Below are 16,225 nucleotides of genomic sequence, written 5' to 3' on the forward strand. Positions count from 1 at the left end.
AGCTGTGCATCTGTAATTTCTGGGACACTACACTTTTCTAGTATTGTTGAGGGCCCTTTTGGGGGTGAGAAGGGGGTGAAGTTTGCACTGAATCTATCTGCCAGGATGTTGGCAATATCAATAGGTTCAGTATATTTTGTGCTATAGCTCAGAGCATATCTGCGAGTTGCCACTTATATTCTTGACATAGCTAAGGAAGGCTTTGTGGTTATCTTTCAACTCCTTGGCTATTTTTCTTTCTAAGTTTGCCTTGGATGACTTTATGAGGGACCTTAGTTTCTTACTGATACTGATCAGGGATGTCTTTCCTTCTTGGGATTTGCTTAACTAGTTTCCTCCTTCTATTGTATAGCCTGTTTATGGCAAGGGTCCACCAGACTGGTTTCCTTCTCTTAGGGGAGTGAGTTTTGGTTTTGCAGGGATGGTACGATCCATGCATCCTTGTAGGTGCACATGGAGTACATTTATAAAGGTTCCTGTATATATATATATATATATATATATATATGTATACATATATATATATATATACATATATGTATAAACATACATGTATGTATATGTGTATGTGTATATATATATATATATATATATATATATATATATATATGTATATATATATATGTATAGATATATATATATATATATATATATATATATATGTTGTTTTTATTTTGGCGTTTCCCAGTTAGGGGTCGCCACAGCGGAACTCTGGACCGCTAATGATTGGCAGTCAATTTTTATGGTGCTGAGGTGCCAGCCCAATACCCAACCTTCAATGAAGGCACACCCATTCATGCATGTCTTTCGAACGCCACTCGACTGTGGGGAGGACATGCAGACTCCACACAGAAGGCGCTCCAGCCGAGAATCGAACATACATATATATATATATATATATATGTATATATATATATATATATATATATATATATATGTATATATATACATATGTGTATATATATATATATATATATATATATATATGTATGTATATTCTTCTTTCGGCTTTTCGCAGTTAGGGGTCGCCACAGAGGATCACCTGTCCACTTATGACTGACAGTGGAATTTTACAGTGTCGAGCTGCCAGCCCAGCACCAAACCTTCCACAGAAGGTGCACACGCACGCACTCACGCCTTGGGCAAATTTAGAGTGTCCAATTCACCTACAGCATGTCTTTGGGATGTGGGAGGAGACCGGAGCTCCCGGAAGAAACCACCGCGACCACAGGGAGGACATGCAGACTACGCACAGAAGGCACCCCAGCCCAGGATTGAAGCGGAGAACTTCATGCTGTGAGGTGGCAATGCTAACTGCTGCACCACCGTAGCCATATGTGTATATAGATATATATATATATATATATATATATATATATATATATATATATACACATATTATATATATGTATATATAGATATAGATATATGTGTGCGTATGTTTGTGTGTGTGTGGGGGTGTGTGTGCGTGCATATATATATATATATATATATATATATATATATATATATATATATATAGATAGATAGATATGTGTGTGTGTGTTTGTGTGTGTATATATCTATATATATATATATATATATATATATATATATATATACACACACATACATATAAGCTACGCATTTAATATTTAATACATAGTTTATAATATATTTTATATTTATTGTATAAAATTGTAAATTTTATTAGTTTCTTTTCATTATGGCATTTATTAACACCTTTGACTAATTGTGCTAGTCACATGATGTGCTTTGGATGTATTTAAAGACTTTTGTATGAAGTATTACTAGATCTGTTGAAGTCCTAGTGATGAAAGCGCTTATCACTCTGGTTTTAAGTCTGTTCAAACGAGGTTATTGAATAAAATCGGTTTATTGTGGATTGATGGACTTGTTATTGGCTATTCTGCAGCTCTTTTATGGTTTTTGTCATTTTATGCTGCTGGAGGTGTGTGTTTTTATGACTTTATATTTATTGTTGGACCTGCAGAATTCTGTTTTATTTATGTACTAGGTAATGGACTTAACAGTGGCAACAAGAGGTAGCTTGTTTAAACATCCATCAGTGCAGAAAATACAGGTGCCTTTTTTTTATTTTTACAGGAAGATTATTGCTGTGCTAAATACAAAAAAATTATGTAATACCAATAAATTCTAGCTTTAAGGAAAAAAGAGGGTACAGCGGTCCTATGGAAACATTTTATGCCTTAAGGTTATTGACTCATTTTATGATAAAGATATCTTGAGTATGGACGGTTATTGAATATATAAGAATATTTACTTTTGCTAATATGTTTTGTATTTCAAGAATCGGACTCAAGTTTCCGGGAAAAAGATCTAGAAGTATTGATTTCAAACAGAAATTACAAGTTTAACTGTACTTAATGTGAATGATACTAGTGCATTTAGCCAGCCAAGAATTTCAGCATCATCTAAAGCTTTGTCTAACTTTACTGACATAATCTTACAGATGTTTAACTTCTCTAAATCAAATTCTGTTATATGTTTCTTATAGGTTTGTACTGAGAATTAATGGGGTATTTATTTTAATTGATTTGGCTTATAAATTAGAGGTGTTAAACATGGTAACTGTCCTATATCAGACCATAATGTAATCATCTGTGCACTAAGTCCAGGAAAACTGACTTAGTTCATTGGATTACCAAATTATGTAGCAAGGTTGAAGTATTTGAAATGAATTGCTTATAGCAGAAATCCAACAGTTATTAACTATCAACAATAATAGCAAGGTTTCTGATGTGATTTTTGGGAGGATTTTATTAAAGCTTATTTAGATAGTAATTTCTGCTAAGTATTACAGTAAGAGAATGAATGGGCTAAAGATTTAGTAGATATGTAAGGTAAAACAGATAAAGGTTAAGAAATTAAAAAGGAAGTACATTTTTTATTGGAAATTAAGAATTTATGTTGCAAGACCTACTGATATTCTAAATATGGCATTTCTAATTTTTAGGAAATGGATGACAATAAAACTGTTGTTATATTGAATAGGAAGATGCAGTGCTGCATCAAAAGAATAATTGAGTATGCTCATGGTAATAAGGGGATTATCTATAATTAGCAGGACTTAGACAATTCTTTTTATTCAATAAATAACTAGGTTATTAGAAGTTAACAAGTTAGTTTTTTTCCTAACAAAATTATTAGAAACTTACAACTATCCGATTAATTTTATATCTTATTTTTTATCAAAATACATTTTTAGATGCTAAACTTGGATCATTCATTTCTCAGCCAGTAAAGATTAGAAAGGGCACAAAATTAAGGTTGGCCCTTATCTCCATTATTATTTGCTTTGGCTTTGGAGGCTTTTGCCAGTTTTATGTTGATGATATAATCTATAGTTCTAGAATTATTATTCTTTGGTGATATATTCTTAACAGTAGATGATATTTACATTTTTAAATAATTTATATATTTACTAGTAAATGTTTTGAATTCATGTCTGGTTCAAAATTCAATCAGAATAAGAGTAATGCAGTCTTAATTTATAATGGAAAGTAATTGTGAATTTAAATTGGGCAATAAACTAAATATTTAGGTTTTGCTCTTGCATAGTAAAGAAACAGTAGTAACAAATTATAACATGTTAGATTATTAACACACAAATTATACTTTTCTATGGAAGACGTATTACTCTTAATTAAAATTATTTTACCCTAAATACTTTATATTTTACAACCTATTTCTTTATTTTCTTCCAAAGAACATACTAAATTTAATTGTGTTTAAAATTCTTATGGTATCCTAACAAACCCAGAATAGCTTTGGGATGTCATATAAGATAATGGAAAGATGCTGGGATGAAATTATGCTTGGATGAGATTTCTGGAGCTAGAAATTTGTGCCACTGCCTCAGTTATTAAACAGTAGCTTTATGGCTAAATTCTGATTATTCGGGTAATTGAAAAATGGTTAAACAGTGAAAAAGTAATTTGCCCAAATTTTGAATAATATTAAGTGGTTATTTAAGAAATATTCTGTTAAAAACAATGATCCAACACTTTATACTTGTATAAGCAATATATTAAAATAATTCGAGAATAATGTATCTTAAATGCCCAGAGATAAAAGCATGATGTTTCACTTTTTTCCTATAGGTTTTTATACCAGATTATATAGGTTGAACATTTCAAAAAAAGTTTAAATAAGTGCATTTTAACAATAATTGTTGGTTGACATTTGATTACTGGAAAAATCCAACTGGGTAGGTCCAGATTTCAGCTGAGAGCCAGGGAGAGATGCTCCAAAGTATTCCAGAACCATTTTTAGAACAGTAATTTTGCAATCTTCAAAAATAATACAAAAATATCTACAGTTTAGATAGTTATACCAAGTAAGTCATGATATGAAAACATTGATTAAAAATAGATACACTGTATATGACAGTGATTTTCATACTTAGAGAAATTTTAGCTGACTTAGAGGAATTAAAGTTTTTAGTTAGGATAATACAATTTCAACATGAAGTGAGAAAAAAAAAACAGCTTCATGGCTTATTTAGATAGTTAAGGGAGATAAATTGAAGAAAGGAAGTGAAAAGAAAGGGGTAGCAAGGTGTGATATAAGGTAAGAATAGGTACTTGTTCGTATTTAGTTATATAGGTTATTCTTTAAAAGAGACCACATTGCTTAATTTAATGGGTAAATATGATTTAGACATAGGAAATTAGCTTACAGTACTGATTAGTAAATGATTCTTAATCTCTGAAATTAACTGTCAGATACAGCTAAAAAAATATCCACCCATTTTTTATTTTCTAAATCTTCAAATACATGGTGATGAAAGGAGATATTATCAGAAATATCTAAAATAATAAAGCAAACCCATTTCGTATCGAAGATAATTATTGGATTATGCTCTAGAGGTAAGGGGATCAAATTAAATTACAATTGATAACATTATTTTATTACCTTCAAAAAACTAAATCTTCTGTGTTTTGGAAATTATATTCTGATTTGTGCATAGATAATTTATTACCCCTCATAGAATTGAAGTGATATACAAATAATGTATTGGTTGTTGATGTAGATCTTTAGTCAGAGCTGACTGACAGCATATGGTATATGATTGCAAAGTGATGCATCCTTTTTGGAGACAAATTCAATATTTCCTGCAAGTATTGTGGTCTGATACATTTATTCTAAGTTAACCTGTAGTGTTGATTAATGCTGCAGTTCTTGGATGTATACTTGTGTCTCGAATTTCACCTCTCTGGAGTCTTTTAACCATAACTAAAAATTGAAATTACAAATATCTGGAAAAAAAACAAGACTACACCTTTAGTTGCAGAATTTATAAACACTGCAATTTTAAGTCAAAAATAATTATCTGCTAAGATGAAAATAAAACTTGAAAATAACTGTTGGATAAAACTGAGCTGTTTGATACATAAATATTGATTAATGGTCTATGATCAGTATATTTTTGTTTAATGAAAACTTGAATTGTATGTAGTAATGGCTGATGTGGCTGCATTTCTAAGTAGTTGATTTTTTTCATTTGTTAGTATCTTTTTCAGTTTATAAAATTCAATAAAATGTTATAAAAGAAAATAATTTTGACCATATGGCATTGTTACTGTTGAGCTTGGATAAGGTGTTGCCTCTCATTTTTTTCTGTTTTTATACAAAATGAAATTAATTACAAAGCCTCAAAGCAAGTGTTCTTTCATTCTTCTCTTTCTAATATAACCCTTTCCTGAATGTTCAGTTTGTTTGAAGTTTGGTACATGGTGAGCTCATATAAGGACGACACTTTTGAGAACTTCACAGCGGTTTTCTAATCCAAGGCCTTAAAGAGAGAGAACATAAATATGTTTGAATGCATCTGCCCCTTTTTATTGTGTGTAATGATGTCCTTTTAATCCTTGCATCCCTATTTTAAACTTATTTAATTGCAGAGAATTATATTGTACTTATTTATTTTTTAGATTGAATGTCATCCATATCTGACCCAGGAAAAGCTAATTGAGTACTGCCACTCAAAAGACATTTCTGTGACAGCATATAGTCCCCTCGGCTCAGTAGATAGGCCATGGTATGGATTTTCATCTTCCTGATGTGTGAAAAGCAAATGTATTTCTCATACTTTATTTGCCTTTGTTTAAAATACTATTTTTGTTACCTGCATGTAGTATGTTTGAAGGACATTGTGCAGTCTCCTGATATTTGCTGCTTTGAAATAATACAATGACTATTGCTGCTCTAAAATCATTAATGTTGGGGCTGTTTATAATGATTTTACTGTTTCTGCTAATACTTCTGCACATGATTAACTTGATATTTGTAGTATGCTGTTAATGCATGTTTTACATACTATTTAGGTCTGCAAAGTAGGTGGATTTTTTTTGACTGTATGGTATTCTAAGAGAAGATTGGTCTTAAGTGCTTAGTTCTAGAGGTAAAACTAATTTATAGAATTATTAATTATCTTTTCTATCCAGTTCTACTGTGAAATGCTGAACTGCACAATCTCAAGCATGGGAAAGCCTGAAAAATAATGTCTGAAGCAGCAAGGTGAAAAAATTAAGTTTAATAATTGTTTGCAAACCCCCTGTACCCCTAAACTTGTGTATACCAGCTCCTCAATCACACCAAGTCAAAGAAGGTATAAGTTTCCCAAAAGAAGGGAATCACTGCTGGTGCACAATTTTGGAAATCATTGCCAGTGCAATTTCTGTATAAAACAGTGATCAACGTTGTGTTCTTTTGTGTGTGTGTGTGTGTGTGTGTGTGTGTGTGTGTGTGTGTGTGTGTGTGTGTGTGTGTGTATGAGAGTGTGTCTGTGTGTGTGTGTGTGAGAGTGTGTCTGTGTGTGCGTTTTTTTCCTACGGGCATCTGGCATATGAGGAGTTTCACCTGGACCACTTGTAGAGGAGCCTTTCTTTCCATTATTTGAAGGATTTGATTGTTTATTGTTATCCATTCCAATAGGAAAGGCTTCCCTGGCATATCATACCTCCTTACTGAATTGTGTGGAGAGTGCTATGTTCTTATAAACCACTGGAAGCTGCAGGAAGATTGGCTTTTTTTAGCTGGTTGTCTGTTCTAAAATATGTAACAGATATATAGGGTTGTGTTCCCTGATGCAGATGTCTAAATGTTTGAAGGTTTTAGCCCAATCACATCGTAATCCTCCTATCTTGTAACGCATGCAGACTAAGCAAGTGTTTTCTCTGACTACAAAACAAGCAGGATAATCCTTTCATAGATCTCCATAGCCCCAAACTGATATGCTGGAAACTCCAGAAGTGGATGCACTAATCTCAGTGATAATATATGAAGGAACTAAAGAAAGCAAAAGAGAAGGGAGTACCTTCCTACTAGAGTGTGCTGCTAGCTGTAATGACTGCACATAGGTATTCATTGGAGTGGTAAAACCTCTGTTTAGTAATGACTCTGAGATCTCGCTCTTCAATCTGCAGAGATGGTTGTTTGGGTGCCTGGGTGCTGCAACCCATGTATTTGGAATATTCATAATTTTCCTCCAGACATCCCTTCATTTGTGTGCCCAGGTCTCAATGGAGTAAACAAACTTGATCTTTTAACGTTTGTTGTTACTGTGCCGAATTTTGTATTGCCAGTAGTGAATCTGATTGGGGCGTTACACTCTGGGTGGTGTCTGCTATGAAGTTATTGAAAATTATTTGAGAAAGAACTTCTAGTCAGCTTCCTTGGAGGGGGCTGCTTTAACCATCACCACTGTCTATGTATAGTTTAGTAAGCTAGTTTTTGGTCCACCACAGATATTGCGTTCCATCTAGTTACCCACATGTAAGGACATATGGCTATCATGATGATTAGCATTTGGATACTTTATCCAGGTTCCTGACAATCCATCAATGCCACTTTACTCGAGTGCTGTATGATCAGTTCAAAAAGAGCAAAACAAATTTGCTAATGGTGAAATTTACTTTTTTTTTGTTCACTGTTGTGTGATTTCAAGAAGGTATATTTAAGTTTGGGGGGTATCCCTTCCCACATGGAGGTTGCATATGTCTGAGATTCTGTGAAACTTGTTTCACCCTTTTTCTGTTGATTTGGACATTACTCAACAAAAGTGCTGTCGATCAAAATGTATCCGTTTATCCAGTCATTATGACTTGTGGCTTCTAGCCATCTAGTGTCAAGCTCAGTGCAAAACTTGCTGTGAAAAAGTTGGTACAGCCTTTGATAAAGACATGTTAATATTAATTTAACAATTAATAATGGGTGACCTGAATGCACATATTGGGGCAGACAGAGCAGGTTAGGAGGACTGCCTGGGGTCACGTGGGGGAATAGGAATAAAGGAGAAGTCATTCTAGACTTCCCAGTGACAAATGACTTGATGGTCGCCAACACATGGTTCAGAAAGAGACGGTCACCACATCACATACATAAGTGGCCAGCATGTAACTCTGGTAGACTTCTTCCTAGAAAGGAAAGGGTACTAGGATAGAATCAGTGATTGCAAAGTAATTCCCAGTAAAACAGTTGGTCCACAGCATAAGCCACTGGTTGCTACAGTCAGCTGCAAGCAGTGGTCAGAGAAGGCTCTAAGGTCAATAGAGACCAGGCTGAAGACTTGGAAGTTGACTGGAGAGAAAGCACAACAGGTAAGGAATTACTCAGGATTCTAGCACCTCAAGAAGAAGAGAAAGTAGGTAAAGTTGTAGAAGAATGGTAGTGCCTCAAAAAAGCATGTGTAAGGACTATAGAACAGATATGTGGCCATACCAGGTATAGAAATACAGTATAGAAGGAAAGCTGTTGGTGGAATGTGGAAGTGCAGGAAAAAGTGAGAGAGAGAGACAAAGCTAAGAAGGAATACCGGTTGCCTAACAGAGGCTAAGTGAGGAGTTGCAGTAGCAAAGAACAAGAAATTAGAGGCACTCTACCAGCTTCTGGAAAGTGACCCAATAGATGGCACAAAGAAACTCTATCCAGTTGCAATGCAAAAACAGAAAGATAAAGAAGATAGTTAGATATCCTTCAGCAACAACCTGCTAACAGGTCCACAGGACATCAAAGGCAGATAGGAGTACTTCCAGCAGCTTCTGAATGAAGAAACTCCTACAGAAGCTGTACTGTCCCAGCTTATGATGAAAGAAGAGGAGGAGTCCACCATAGAAGAAATAAGAACAGCACTAAAGAAAATGAAGTCGGGGAAGCAACAGGCTTAGATGAGGTCACAGCAGATATGATACAGATGTGTGAGATGGAAGAAAGTGTCTCTTGAAGGTACTTGTAACAGTGTGAAGAAAAAGGCATATCTCAGTTGACTGGAGAATAAAATATACTAGTTCCAGCGTTCAAGAACAAAGAGGACACTCACAACTGTTGGCAGTATAGAGGTATCAAACTCTTATCACACTGCATGAAAGTTTTGATGATGGTGACTGATAAATGAATACACAGAGTAGTAGAAAGAAAGATGGGAAATGAGCAGTTTGAATTCAGATCAGGATGCAACACAACTGACCTGATTGCAGTGAGAAAGATACTTGAAGTACTTTTATTTATTTCAAGCAGATCTTTGGATCAGTTTTGGCTGTTTGTAAAGCTATAATCAGAAGGGCTGCAGCCACCTGGCACAGAGTGTCTGGTGTAGTGCATGACAGAAAAATGCCCAAGAAGCTGAAAAGTAAGGTGTACAAAACAGTGGTGGGACCAGTACTACTATATGGTACAGAAACCTGGGCAGTAAGGGCAGAGCAGTTGAGGAAGCTAAAGGTGATGGAGATGAAGTGCCTCTGACAAGTGGTAGGATGCCAGCGGTGGGACAGACAAAGAAATGAGAACATCAGAGCAGAAGCTGAAGTAGCTCCAATTACAGAAAAGGTCAAAGAGAACAGATTACAGTGGTTTGGATATGTGCAGAAAAGCAGAATCTGGTAAAGAAAATTTGGGACAGACAATAAGAAGGCAAGAGGAAATTAAGGTGTCCACTAAAGAGGTGGATAAATCAAGGGAGAGAAGACCTGTGATAGTCCGACATAAGTGTCAAAGAGGTAGTAGAGTGGTACTTGGTAGAGAGATATGGCGATAAGTGACACAACACCTTGACCCTGTGTAGAAAATGGGGAAAAAGGTGGATGATGATTGATTGATTGATTGATTGATTGATTGATTGATTGATTGATTGATTGAATGAGAAGAGATGTAGGGTAGTATACCATTAGTTCACTGTGTGTTTGTACTTATGCTTTTTGTAAAGGATGTCAGATGTGGTACTTTCTAGTCTTTCATTCCTTATTCTAATGAGATGTTAAAGAAAAACGTATAATTTCCTGAATACGGATTAATAGAAGTTAAATTCTTGGCATCTAGTTTGGTTAAACCCATGACTGCAGAGAATACTGGATATACACATCGTCGCGTGTGGAGCTGGACTCTCTCCCAACACCACACTGAAGTAACTGCAACAGCACATATACTGATGGTGGTGTTCCCAAAAAAGCGACAGTTTATCCTTAAACCTTTTTCAGCCAAAGGACCTTACTGATTCAGTGAATTAGTTCTCACTAAACAAATGTTTATGCTACCTTTGCATATGAGGGATAAAAAACTACTGTAAAGCTATTTCATTGGACTGTGGTATTTCTCAGTTCTGTCTCCTAGAATGTTGTTTTGATACTAAAGACCTTCAGGATAAGTCTCTGTATAAAAGGTGTGTTGTGCATAGAGACTCGGCTAGAACTGTAAGAAGGGGCACCTTTTTACTTCAGAGGGATTGAGGTTTATTGGTTGCAAGTGACTACGGTACGAGTGTTTTCCCACCTGGTGTAGTACAGTCTCTTCATGTCTGGGTTCAGGTTTTTCAGAAAATGTAGATATGTGTCCTAGTAATGAAAGTACTTTTTATTACCCACCTCTTACAGGACTGAATCAATACACAGAGCATATGGTGTAGAATATGGGCTACAGCCTTGATATCTATGACTGCTGAGACACTCGCAGACTGCTTATCGAAGCACATCCCCTTCCATTTTGCCTTTTATTTATTTCAAGAAGATCTTTGGATCAGTTTTGGCTTGTTTGTACTGATCTCAGTTTATGATCTGCCTTAGCTAAACTGATGCTTTCTTTGCCTTGGAGTATGCATTAATGAAGACTTCTCTCCTTTTTAATCCAAGCCAGCAAAATTCTGAATATCTTTGTCTTTACAACCTGCTTATCTGCCACAAAGCCAGAAGGTTTCATGTTAGTCTCAGCTGTCTGCAAGACAGCATTATACCATAGCTAAATATGTGATGGAAGGGTGCATACAGAAGGAATTTTATGGGGGGAGGCACTCTGCCACTGATGCATTAATTAATTCCTCTAAGAAGTGGGTAATGGATAGTTAGTGCTGTATTTCATGTTGTTTGTGGCAGACAGAATCCTAGTCACTACAACTCCAGAACCCTTGAGCCTTGCTGGTGGAGGGTCATGTAGGAAATTAGAGGAAGTTTCAATACAGAGTTTTAATGTTCTGAATACATGCCAGTGCACTCTAGGGTGTGGAATATTGTAGTCTATCATGTGGGAGACCAGTCACTGGTGGGATCCCATTGGGCTCTTTGGTGGATCTGCTCATCTTTGTGTCTGTTTTTCAGAGGTTGAAGCTGATGTCAGGGGGCCTCCGGCTTGCCAGGTTTCCAGACGATTGCTGCCTGAAAGCAGTCATGGAGACCCCCTGTGACATTAGCATCTTACAGGAGGGTCTGGCAGGGGTGGGTGACTGGTGCCAGGGCCAAGGCTTGGGACTGGATCTCAAGAGGTGCATGGTAGACCCTTATAGGAGATTGATCACCGGAGAAGGCTGCCTCACTTGTGGGAAACCCCTGAGGGTTGACAACAGTGGTCAGGGATTTGGAGGCTCATGTGGATGGTGGCCTGGCTTTTGACAATCATATCTGTGGTTGTGGAGAGATAATTCTGTGTCGCTCAGCTTGTACGCAGGGACATGGTTTCTGGGTCCGGGGAGGTTGTCATTTCACTTTGCTCAACTATTGTCAGACCCATTGTTGAGTATGGTGTTCTGTGTGTACCTAGCCAGGCGCGTGCTTAGCTGGGGCATCCACAAAGGTTCCTCACGGGGGAATATGGGACATAAACACAATATTTTATGCAGATTGCCTCAAAGCCCTATCTCTATACATGGCTTCCTACAGACTGCTGGGAGGTTATTTATATCTGGCATACAAGACATTATTGGATCCCAGTCTAATGTACCTTTTGCATATCTGCAAAATGATCAGCTCCAGAGCTACTGGGTATAAGGATTTAAACTTTGCTTGTGAGTTAAGTAGAGCATATTGGAGGGACAGGTTTGTATCTTAGAGAATCCCCATTCTCGGGAGTAGCCTTCCCATTCATGTGAAGCAGAACACTTCCTTAACAGTATTCAAGCACAACCTGGACCAATGGATAGGAAACTGGCAAGTCACCCTTAGTCTGACACCTATATCGGTGGTGGACAGACGCAGTTGTTAAATCATTCACTAAATAACATATATCCCTTAAAATAACCACTAAGGTGCAATAACTATTGGGATACATTTGGGTTGCATTGTTAGGCTTATAAAGCCTCCAGTGGTCATTGGCCTAGAATACACTTATGAACCTATATTTTAGTATTTGAGGGAGGGAGCATTGTAGTACATTGTATGTTCACCAGAGCCATGCTCTGTTTGGCTCAGTCATCTGAGTTTCTGCAATACATAATGGCAGCATATCTCAGCTGGACTTAAGGTACAGGTTAAGGTGTTATCTTCCAGTTTGGGCGGGACCATATTCCACAAGATTCCAAGGCAAATTCAAGTACCTGTAGATTTGCACATGCAGACAAATACATGAGTGCATAGGGGTATAGACAGGGAGGGGTAAGTATTTTTTTCTTTTATTCTTTTGGTGAGTACAGTCATAGGGGTGTATGTAGGTGGAATGGTTATATTTTGCTGTCCTCCTTTCCTGTGCTGTTCTATTTTAACACAAGCAATTGCTTCAGTTATAGCCCACCAACCCGATATGCTTAGGAGTGGAAAGGAGGGTCTCAATACTTGCTTCCAGCAGTCTGAGAATTAGTTCAGCAGTAGCTACTTGTGGAAGATCCATGTTGGCCCAAAGAGCAAGCTTGATCAGAGTGTGAAATCTAGCTAATCCCGGATGCATCGTGTCTTTTTTGCCCAAGTAGAGATCTTTTGTTTACCAGTTAAGTGTACTGGTCCAAGGACTCATTTCAGCCATGACTTGAGCCACAAGAAGACGGATATAGAATAATTCAAGTCATGTTGAGATCAACTAACAATTCTACAGTACAAGCCAAGTACTGTTCAGACACACACATGGTGAAATTGTCATTTATAAGGCAAAATGAGATGCTCAGCAGGAGTGGATTAACCTTGTTGTGAAGATCATTAGACTTTGGATTCTGTCTCAGAGCAGGACTTTTTCATAAGGCAGCATCAGATAGGGATAGACCACATTTTAGTTGTGCAAACAGGATGCTTTGCTTATGTTGTGAGAGGACATGATATATCTTTTGGCCCAGAGTAGAAAGTAGTTGACTTTGGATCTGACTTTCTGAATGTGGTGTTGAAAGTTGAGGGACTGGGCAATCCGAATACCAAAGTATTTAAATGATGTGGTATAGTTTGTTAGGTTGTTGTCCAGGTCTTTGATATGGAGAAGGCTAGTGGCTTTAGTGTCAAACAGCAAAACAGCATGGACTTTTTTTCGGGGTGGGAGTGAGTAGTAGATTTTTTGGAACAAAGCCAATTTAATTATAGAAGGTCAGTTTGAAATTGATTTTGGGTGATGTCATGAGAAACTGTTATCTATAAATCTATAAATCCAACCTGTCATCAATGTAAAGGAGAAGTTATAAATGAGAGAGGTCAAAAGGCAAGCTTATTTTTAAAAATGGAAAACAGTATATGTGCAATATTCAATCCCTAAGGAACCACTGAAATAGTGAAGGGTGTATCTGATAATACAGGCCCAATTTAAACTGTGAAGGTTCAGTTGATCAGGACGTCTTTGAACCATTGGGTAGATTCAGAGCATTCACCAATGTATTGAAAGTGGGATATTAGGATGGGAATAGCCAACCAGGTCAAAGCTCCAGGTAAGGTTAACAAGTACTACCCCATTAAGGTTATCTTTATCCATGTAAGTGAAGACTTTATTAGTGAACAGTCGTGGTACTTCTACCTGCCCAAAAGCCATGCTTCTTCTGAGAAAGTAAGTGGTATTTGCCAAGGTTAATGGTGAGTTGGTTGTAATTGATTTTTTTTTTTTGTAGGATTTTTCTGTAGGGTAGGAAGTATTGAGATTGGACATACTTGGGAGGCTGAGGAAGTTTTGTAATATTTTTATTTGTGATTGAAAAAAATCTTATTTTTCAGATGTATTGGTTGCAAGACTGAGGTTGTAGATTTGTTTTATGAAATCTCATCAGTGGTAAAGAAATCAATAGCAGATATCATCAGGACTAGATGGAGAGTCTGCAATGTGTTTGATTGTGAAAGAATGAGGGAAATATTCTGGGTTATTTGGGGTGCATTTTGTGGAAGATGATGTAATATTCTGCTGCATGGAAAGATTAGAGAATTATTTGAGAAATTCAACAGGTGAGAGATTTCCAGTATACCAAGCAATGTGGACAAGAGAGGAGAACTTTTTAGGTGGATTTCTGCCAGAGATGTAACTTTGTGCCAGAACTGTTTGGGGAGTGAAGAAGGGTGATTTGTTTTGATCTGAGGTACTTTGCTGTATGCTTGTTTATAGCTTGTTTAGTAATGCTCCATAATGTAGTGTATTACTGTCTTGAGTTAGGAATGGAGTCTTTTTTCCAGAATTTTCTAACTTGTCATGCAAATGCATTAGAGTTTTTGACTCTTTCGAGAGCCAGTATGTGTTATGTTTAAATAGCCTACAGATTATGGGAAAGTATGTGTTTTTAAGGTCTAGTAAAAGCTTTGATAATAAGTTTACTTATTTTACATCTTTCTTCCCCTATTGCCTGCCAACCATCAACCTCCCTGTGACTTGATTGGCCCATCTGTTTTCCATGGGAGAGAGGAGGTCTCATCCAGATTTTTCTTTAAACAGATTCCCCTTTACCCTGTAGGTGGCTGATGTGCGCCTTGCAGTGTCAGGCCTTTAGCAAACAAATGCTTATCCTTGTGCCTCTTCTGGCTGTAACACTGTATGCTATTTAGCAAGGATTCCTGTTCCTTACACAATCCTCCTTACCAAGGCCTCATCCGTCAGGGTACCTTCTGATGTGCTGTAGTGCACCACACCACTGTCCTCCCCAGGCATAGATGCATAGGCATTGACCACCCACCCAGCCTGTTGCTGCAATGTTCAGGCCACTCTTCAAACCCATGTCATCTGGTTTGTAGTCAGGACATCAACTATGCCATGGAACTGGAGGAGTTATGGCTGCCCTAATTTGATTCCTTCCGTACTTCCTGACTCTATAACCAGTATTTTAGTTTTCCCTAAGTGATGTGTATCAAGTAATGTCAAAAACTGCAAGGTATGCTTTGTCTTTGATTATGTGAAAGGCCCTCATCCTCATTTTCATACCAGGGAATAATATGCTGTCTGATTCTCACCTGTATGCTCTAATTCACATTAAGCAGGGAAGTCTGTCTCTTATACAGCTCCTTCTTGAGTCCTTGTTTCCAAATTAATTTAGCAACACTTTTTATAGAACAAAACATTATAGGTGCAAACCTTTGTTTTGATCCTTAACTGCATGTCCTTCAAGACACAAAGGCATGGTATTCAGTGCCATCTGTACCTATGGCCTAGGACACTGCACGTTCTGGTGACCAGTGCCATCAGGGCCCAAGGAACTGCAAGTTCTGATGGCCAGTGCAATCTGAGCCCAGGAAACTGTATGTAGTGCTGTCTTGTGCCATCTGGACCCAGGGCACTGTATGTAGTGGTGTTCAGTGCCAACAGGGACTGGGGGCTAGTATCCCATTTGTCAGTTTCAGAACATATTTAATACCAGAGAGAATAGCCTTGATCAGATAATTATGACACTGACGAGCAGCAAAAAGACTGAGAAGATGTCATATTTATGACCTAAATATTGGTTTATCCTGAACTTCTAAGACTTAAATTCCCAGTAAGAGTCTGTAAACTCTGCATCCCTTCTTCAGTTTGGAGTTCTCCTACCTATACTCTTTCATAGCAAACAACTGCTTAAGCAAAT

The 16,225-nt window shown here is 37.0% G+C and overlaps 1 protein-coding gene across 1 annotated transcript in view; it reads left to right on the top strand.

Annotated features, from left to right (window-relative positions):
- LOC122815717 (aldo-keto reductase family 1 member B1-like) overlaps nucleotides 1–16,225 on the top strand; it is a 333,761-nt gene that overhangs the window by 159,449 nt on the left and 158,087 nt on the right. The window contains exon 6 of the mRNA XM_044088465.1: nucleotides 5,958–6,064. Coding sequence (XP_043944400.1) covers nucleotides 5,958–6,064 — 107 coding nt within the window. The remainder of the gene's footprint in view (nucleotides 1–5,957; nucleotides 6,065–16,225) is intronic.

The sequence above is a fragment of the Protopterus annectens genome, chromosome 11.part0, assembly GCF_019279795.1.
Source record: "Protopterus annectens isolate FY-2018-M chromosome 11.part0, PAN1.0, whole genome shotgun sequence".
Lineage (NCBI taxonomy): Eukaryota > Metazoa > Chordata > Ceratodontiformes > Protopteridae > Protopterus > Protopterus annectens.